General features: G+C 35.2%; 1 protein-coding gene across 6 annotated transcripts in view; it reads right to left on the bottom strand.

Moving 5' to 3' along the window:
* Positions 1–604: 604 nt before the first annotated feature.
* PAPOLA (poly(A) polymerase alpha) overlaps positions 605–8,893 on the bottom strand; it is a 58,913-nt gene continuing 50,624 nt past the window's right edge. For 2 of the 6 annotated variants that reach the window (XM_046009282.1, XM_046009281.1), the window contains exons 19-22: positions 8,636–8,856; positions 4,947–5,009; positions 3,010–3,084; positions 605–945 (exon numbers count right to left, since the gene is read on the bottom strand). In XM_046009282.1, the coding sequence (XP_045865238.1) occupies positions 850–945; positions 3,010–3,084; positions 4,947–5,009; positions 8,636–8,856 (455 nt within the window). In that variant the 3' untranslated portion in view covers positions 605–849. The remainder of the gene's footprint in view (positions 946–3,009; positions 3,085–4,946; positions 5,010–8,635; positions 8,857–8,893) is intronic. The other 4 variants (XM_046009284.1, XM_046009283.1, XM_046009286.1 and 1 more) reach the window with 2 other exon arrangements.

Here is an 8,893-nt window from a genome sequence, read left to right as displayed (position 1 = left end):
AAGCAAAGAGGGAAAAAGAAAAGGGGGATGGAGCAAAAAGCTTTGTTTCAAAGACAACAGATTGAAGGCAAAAGAATATGGAGCTTAATAAGCTCAAAGAAAAATATTTGCTGGCTGATCGCTGATTTGTATGCACTCTAAACAATTCTATAAATAAAACTAATATATCACTTCTTAATCACGACCCCATCAAAACCAACTATTTCCTAATTATTATTTCAATGTCAAATATACACCCTTAGAGTTGACATTTCATTGTTAAGGGTTGCAGCTACCGCACGGGGACTGAACTAGATGTCCTCTCATCCTTTCTCTGAAGTAGAACAGTATGCCACTGCACAACGGTATCCAATTTGAAGACTAATGGTAAAGGAAATTTTTCAGGAAAAAATGAAAATCCATCAAGCTGAAAATCTAAAATTAGTTCTACTTTCTAATAAAAAAAATACATAAAAGTGCATCATTGAACAAGGAATTCTTATGCCAGTTTGTATTGCAAATTTTCCAAACAATGCATCAAACATAAACCCAATCCAGATGTCAAATTATGGATACAAATATAACTTGAGGTTGTTTTTTTTTGTTTGTTTTCGTTTTTTTGTTAAAGGCAGTAATTTTTGGAAATAGTTAATGCAACTGTTGCTAACACAATAATAATAGTACTCCTGGCTTCACATACTAACCTGGACTTCCGATCAAGTGCTGATTAGCCCAGTAAGGGAGGTCACAAAAAAAACCTAAATCCATTTTCAGTCATGTCTAGTCTTGTACCCTCCATTCTCCTTTTTTAGCATTTGAAGACAACAGGTTGAGTTGGCAGATATTGTTTATGGACCCCTGAGGTTGTTTTTACCGATTCAATCTCAGTTTTATTGAATTCTTGATAACAGGAATAGGATTTGCAGGGAGAGCAGGGATATCAGAAAGGTCTGTACTGGATGTTTTCTGAGAACGAAAGCAAAGAACACAACATTGTTCAAAGCACTGTAACTTAAAAATGAGATTTACGTTCCACTGCTTGACTCTCTAAGAAATGGATGGAACCTTACCACAGAAGTACTAAAAATTTAAAGAGAAACAAGAATAAAGTGCAAATAAATATGACTATTACTATAAAATTATTTGTTCTATACTTGTAATTTTCAGATAATAAAATATGAATATTTTAGCAATACACAGAAAACTCTTAAGTGATTTTAAAGTACAGCTTTTACAGCCACACTCCTCTAAGAATGACCTATCACATAATTATTAAAGTCACGTTAAACTGTATTTACTTGTAGTAACGCGAACAGCTGTGAAGCTAACTGGTGCTGGAGCACCCCCGTGTGGGAGAACACTTAAAGTTCACCTCACACACTGGAGAAGCAGTTACGGAGACATTATTTTCTGACCCTATACATTATTAAATTAAATCTATACAACTCAGCAATAATTTAGTTATTCTAAATTTTAGGAAAACTTCATGTTAAAAAAAACAACTAAATCACAAGCCTTCTTTAACATTCAAAACCAGAGAGATAAATTTTTAAATGTTTTATTATGGGAAATTCCAAGCATCCACACAAGTAGAGCGCGTTCTATGATGAATCCCATGTAGCCATTACCAAGCTTAGCCAGCGGCCCAACCAGAACCATCCACTGTCCCCCCACCTTCACTCCCAAGCTTACTCTGAAGCAAATCCCAGAGATGTTTTGTAAGTATCTCAAGTTATCTCAAAACAATAAGGATTCTTCATTACACACAGCCACAAGAGTATAATTATCTCCCGGAAAGAAATACACCCCTTATATCACCAAATATAGGTATTTTGTTTGTTGTAATCTACATCATCATTCTTTTTATTAACTGGGTCATTTTTCTCTCAATGTCTCTACAAATCTTTCCATTAGAAATTAAGTTCTACCTCCCCATAAAAATACAAAAAGGTAAATTACCCATGAGTACTCATCACCATAGGGATGAATTTAATAAGACATACTTTGAAAACAGTTCCCCGGAGTAATGTGGCAGGCCAAAAGACATGCAGTCACATCACAGGAGCTTAAGACTGACAGACTACTTTGTCCAGGTATCAATGCCAAGCACATTTCCTCGTGTTGTTTTAGTTACTTCCTCCATCCCAAATTTTTATTAGATAAAAATTATGTAAATAAAAGACATTCTAGAAAGTCAAAATGGTATTTCTCCCTTTAGAGGCTATGAGGGTTAATAGTTAGCAAAAACACATCTTAAAATTATCACAATAAAATAACTCTGAGCCACAAAACAGCAAATATCACTGCGTCAGTTCCGCAGCCTCCCTGTGAGCAGCAATAATCTCAGTGGGGCTGCAGACAGTCACCAGCTCCACGTCTACTTAAAGAAAGTATTTACTTTGCATCAGAGTATAATCTAGATTCCAAGTATACTCAATCTGAAAGGGTTCAAAAAGAAAACCATTGTTTCACAAACAAAACGAAGGTTCACAAATCAGTATTCAAAAAAATATGGATTCTAGGTGCCTACTGTATGTAAGAAGGGACTATCACAGAATTTCTAGGACAAATAAATAATTTGAAAGAATTATGGGTTACATTAAATTAATAATTGAAAATCAGGAGTAAAATGTGAGACAGAAAAACATTTTAAAAAGAAAAAATCATTTTAACCTCACAAAAAGATCCACAAAAAAATGTTTTTTAGTTCTGTCATGATTCAAAATTCACTCTTTGATCTGTGGAGAAAAACTTCATATGAATACTGCATATTGTGACTAGTGAGGATTTAAATAATTTGCAATATCAAATAACATATAAGGGAATGGGTTAGCATCTTGACAGTGCAAAACAACGGTTCTATTGAATCTGATGCCCTACCTTGAAACTATGATACCCACTGATATGCTAGTGAGTTAATTACTGTTACAGTGAGAATTTTAACAGTCTTCTGTATATGCTCATTTTAATTCATTATATCACACTAATCTTAACATTTATAAAACTCTCCTTGCTTTTTGCACTTAGTACCTGAGAGGCCAACAGAGAAGCCGCTGTGTGAATAGTTTCTGATTGAGTTGTACTTGTCTCTGTATCAAGTTGTTCCTGTGAGACAAAGAGGACGGGGGAGGAAAGAGACTTAAAAAAAGAATAAAAGAACATGACTGGGTTTGGTGGCTAATAAAGAAGACAACTTGGAAGACAGGAGGATCAAGAGAAAGATGGGACCACATCACAAGATCATGTAGTGAGCCTGGCCGCAGGCTGCCTCGCCTGTCACATCACATACATTTCTATGTGCCTACTTCAACTCCATGGGCATGGTCAGAATATCTCCTGACTTTCCAACAACCTCCAACTTGGACATTTGGAGCAGATAATAATTAAAGACACACACGGGCACATTATGAAATGTTGCCCAGACAATAATTGATACACTAGAAATCTAAGTCCTAGCTTAGGTGAAAAAAAAACAAAACCTGGTTAATATTATTAAATAAAACTACCTTTTCAAAAGGATAAAAACTGCTCCCCCATCTTCGATTAAAAGTAGAAAAAAGTCCCTAAAATATTCCTTTTTTTGTTTGTTTTTCCTCCCCCTCCTCAATAATCAATGCACTGATCTACTCTAAGTATTATCTGAAAATACAGGGAGAACCACGTCATGCCACTGCTCTCAACGTTTTTAAAGCTATGCACAAAACAAAAAACTACATATATCCAGAAACAGATGAAAATAAACATGTAAAAATCTGAATTTCTGTCAAACAACATATATAATGATAAAACAATGAAATGTCAATTTTCTCTTACGAGACAGAAGAGGGTAAACAGGACGCAGGTAACAGAAATGGAAGCACAGGCTTTCTGAAGCACAGACTGGAGTTATCTACTGAGTTTTAAAAGTAAGCATACTATTTGCCTCAGTAACTCCTCTTTCATTAATGTAGTCTAATAAATATAAATGGACGGCAAGTATTTACCGTCAGTCAATAATTATAGTAAGAAAGAACTTTTTTTTTTTAACAGAAATAACTACAACGATTGGAACTGGTTGACTACAATATGGTTATGGCCTTAAGATAGCTGTTAATATTTTGTAAATTATATAATCACAGGAACAATTTTTCCTGGTTTACAGAGTGAATAAAGATTTGAAAGCAAAAGGCATTAGTATGCGTGCCTAAACAAAATCTATAAAGATACCCAAAGAATACTTCCTAAAATGTCGATTATGGCAATATATTTGGGAGGAGGAGGATTTCCAAATTTTCTGTAAGAAGAAAAAGTTAAAAGCCTACAGTACATTCCAATTTCTGAAAAAATGATGTCCGGAGTCTAATGTGGTTTGGCTAAACCACTCTCTCTCATCTCATCTACTTCATCTCAAGCCCCATGCACTCCAAAAGGCTCTTGCCAGAACCTTCTGCCAAAAACTGGTTCTCAAAACATACCATACGTTCACACCAAGAGTGAGATGACCTTCTCATCTTGGACTGCCCCAAATCCTACATATCCTTCAAGGACTACGTCAAATACTACATGGTCTTCCTACAAAGCCTCTTAATATTTCTTCAGTCAGAAATAACATCCCACTGCTCCTGCCCTTCACACCACCCCAGCAGCCTCAATTACTCTGATCTTCTCTGATAATATAATTAGTTGCTTCTACCTCTTATCTTCTCTACTTAATTACAAGTTCCTTTAAAGGCACGGAACATGGCTCACTTGTCATTTTATGCCATTCAGTATCCACCCAGATTACCCTGCATTTAGTAGGACCTCAAACATTTGAGAAATTCAATTTCACCATTATAAATTAACATTCAAAAGGGACACTTCTCTAAAAAGAATACTAAAAACAACCTACAACCTAGAGAACGAAAAAGACAGTACAATATTCTAGAGACATTTCTATCACATCTTCCGTACTCTTGTGTATGTATTCCAAGGCTAAATTAGTATACCTTTGTTTCTGTTTTATCATGTCCACTCAAAGCAAGACAGTTAGCATCTTCGCTTGTTTCATCCTGTTTTTGAAAAAAAAAGCTTTATTCTCTAAAATGAAAAATTTAGATTATCTGCCAATCAATGCTTTAACTGATAAAAAATTTTTTTAAATTATAAAATAATTTAACTTGTAAGATCAACTATGGCCTTAAAGTAGATCACTCATTCACTTGAAAAAAAATTTTTAATGTAACATTTAATTTGGCTTCAATATCTTCCAAACAAAGAATATGATTAAAGCTGTTACTGTTGTTCAATACCACCTAAAGTACTTTCCTAAAGCCACTAAGTTCATAAAATATTTTTTGTAAGGAAGAGGAAAAAAAAGAGTTCTTTGATCTAACAATTTAGAAACTTGGAATCCTATCACCCCCATTCTGGGAAATTCACATACATATCAGCACTTTTTATAAAAGGTTCTGAGAAGTTCTATAAAGAATACCTCTTTAACTTTCCCCAACTTAATTAATCACAGAATCCTCCTTGCTTAGTAAAACTTAGTAACATCCTGAAGAACAGGAGGTTTGAGAAATGCTCTCTTCCCAGTCTTAATTTTATATCAAAAACAATTCATTTGATAAAGGAAGGAAAAGGGAGGCCAAAGATGGCTGCATTTTCCCATATTTGCTATTAACGTCCCTTTAAGAATAACTATTTTAACTCTAATTTCTCTGCTGTATTTACTAAGCATAATTATAATTTTAAATGCAGCTTTATAACAAGACACAGAAACTATGTTTCTATGAGTAGAAGAGATTTAACAGTTAACAAATTCTAGTAAGGACCTTATTTGTATCCTGCAAACATTACAAACTTCAAGAACAGTAATTCGTCATAACTAGGCAAATACTCAAACCTGACTGGATACGTAGCATTATGGAATTATTGCTAATACTGGTAAATATACTGGCATATACATATCTATATATGTACACACACATACATATGGTGATAATATACTGTAGTTGTGTTTTCAGAAGTCTTTATCTTTAGATACACACAGAATATTTATGGCTGAAATGCTATGCCTGGGATTTGCTTCATAACAAGGGAAAGGAAGTAGTTGTGTAGATGAAGGAGGCTGGCCGTGAGCTACTAATTGTGGAAGCTAAGTGATACAAACAGGACTGTTCATTAAAATTTTGTACATGTTTGAAATTTTCCATAAGAAAAAGTTTAAAAATACATAGGTAGTATCATTTAACCATACAACCCAGGGCAAACATTAGTCTATTTTTATTTTACATATCTATAAAGCCTTCGCCTATGATGCAAATCAAGGGGCAGTATGCCTCCTGACCACCCTGAACCTCCCTGTCTGTACACATGTTAGCACATGATTAATTAAGACCAGTGTTTGTTTCAGGTTAAAATTTCTAACACCAAGTACTCATTAGCAGAGAATAAGAGATCCAGCTGAGGAGAGCTCCAAAGTGATGATATTCATAATAATCTTCTCCTTTAGCACCATGAGATTTAGGCCTGGGTTCTAATCCTGACTTATTAGCTTTATAAATGGAAAAACCACCGAAATTCAAGCTCCTCCTTCTGGGAAATGAGGAGATCAGCCCGTGAGATACCTCAGACCCTCACGTCTCTTGTATATCATAAAACTGTTTTTGTCAGTCAACTCCATGAAGCTGCCATAAACAAAACCCAGACTCTCAGAAAACATAAAAAAACAAAACAAAAATTGCAAGGAAAAAAGGGAGGGAAGTCTGTTTTAAAGAATACTTAAGAGAAATCAATCAATAGCTACACAGGGATCTTATGTAGTTACAGAATGGAACAAACAAAGACTTAAAAAAAAAAATCAATGATGATGCAATCAGGGTCAGTTGAGCACTGACTAGGTATTTGATTTTTCTAAGCATGGTAAGTTTAGTTTGTTTATGCTTTCTTTTTTGCAATCCTTATCTTTTAGATACATGATTTTAAAAATACTGATGATATATGATGTCTGGATTTTTAATTTCTAAAATACAGATAGAGGGAGATGGAAAAGGCCCAAAGAATGAAGGGTGTAGGGACTTGCAGAGCCCACTATTCCCAAAGCTGCAGTGGGAATGACTCTCTACTTGTATATAGACTTAAGATTGTCCATAGTAAGTTAAAAAATCCTATAATCCTACTGCCTTTGTATCTAGACAGGAAACAGGAGTGTTTTCTACCAAGGTAAGTGCAAATGAAACTACCAACATTATGCCAGTACTCCATGAGTCAGAGCTCTCAGGAGCCATTAAGGGATTAAACCATTAACAGAAGTAAACAGAATGAATAGGCATCCTCAGTTATCCTTACGTGTACTTTACTAAGATCAAAAGAAATGTGAATTGTGAATTCTGCAATGCTCTGCCAAATTCCAAACAAGTATCAAGAGACACACAAAATGTGCAGTTCCACCAAAACCAGCACACTTTTAGGTTGCTGCACAATGTGGCATTGGAGGTTTGAATAAAAGATTCCCAAGCCTAACTTCTGGAGTCTCTGATTCAGTGTATCTGGAGGAGGCTATAAAATCTCTATTAGGAGGGAGGGAAAAATCACTCTGAAAAATTCTGATATACAAGCAAGGCTGAAAATCATTGCCTTAAGAAATAACTACGCAGATGGGTTTTCAGGATATGAGTTGTAAAGCATAAGATGATATAATCATTCTTAATTCAGGACCATTAGAATGACAAAATTCATCAAGTTATTCATATTCAGTTAATAGGGACCATATACAAAAAAATCTAAACCAATAGGCTTCAGAATAAGCTGGGGAATAGAACACTTACAAATTAGTGACAATAATATTTCACTATTACAGATCAAAACACTCTCATGAGAAAAATCCAGATATTTTTTCCCCATTCTAAAGAAACTTTGATGAAGTGAGTAAATTCCTAAGTTAAGAAAATTTCAACCAAAAATCACAATGAAATTAGTTTTTGGACTGTCATCTCTGGGACAACAGTGACTGTCCTACTAACTGGAAAAAAAAACAGGAGAGTGATTCCAGGAAGCAATGAAATTGTGTGACACGCCTACTTACTTCTGATTTATATTTCAAAACACACACCAAAATCAACGTACACTTTAAATGGTTTCCCTAAAACTATCTGAGACTTTGTCAAGGCAAATTGGCCACTATAAAAAGTGAAAGTATTGCGAGAAAATTTTCCTGAAGGGTTGGAGGAAGCAGTTATTCAAGGTCTCAAAATTAATCTGACTTTGCAACTTTGGCCAGTTATTCAGTAAGAATTCCCTGAAAACCTCTCATAGTCAGTAACCCTGTAACACCAAGTACAGTGTTAAGAAACTCCAAAACTCCACTTGGATCCTGAAACTCTGTCCAAAGGGGCTATCAAAGAATCAGTACACATAAAAGATACAGCTATGAGAGAAAGAGAAATTGAGATGAAATGCTAAACTGTGCTATAGACTAGACAAGCTAAGTTTAAACGAGGCCCAGCTTTATGGACGAGGTAGGCACTGAGACGGTAAAAGGGTGAAGAGAGACTATGGCCCTAAGGCACTACCTAAACATTTTCTAAACACTTTCTTCCTTGCTGCTTCTTAATTTTGGCTCAGAAAGATTTTCTTCTATTGGACTTTAAAATAGGCAGACTGGTATTCCCATGGCTTACTAATATATAGATACCTCTTCTGTTTTGGTTTTCTTAGGACTCTCTTCTTTATGAGGTGAGGACGTCCTCTTGACTCCTACTATAGGGTTAGGTATTTTTGTTGCTGCATTTCCTGAAGGTCTAGGTGGTGGGTTTACCAGACGTGTTGAAGAAACAACTCTGGAGACCGTAGGCTTTGGTGGTGGTGAAATGGCTGGTTGTGTGGCAGTTTGAGGAATGCTTTCACTCGATGTACCTAAGTAGGTAAGTACATGAACACCATAAAAATTACA

The sequence above is a fragment of the Meles meles genome, chromosome 6 (assembly GCF_922984935.1).
Source record: "Meles meles chromosome 6, mMelMel3.1 paternal haplotype, whole genome shotgun sequence".
NCBI classification, from domain to species: Eukaryota; Metazoa; Chordata; class Mammalia; order Carnivora; family Mustelidae; genus Meles; species Meles meles.
This window is presented reverse-complemented; position numbering and strand designations above follow the sequence as displayed.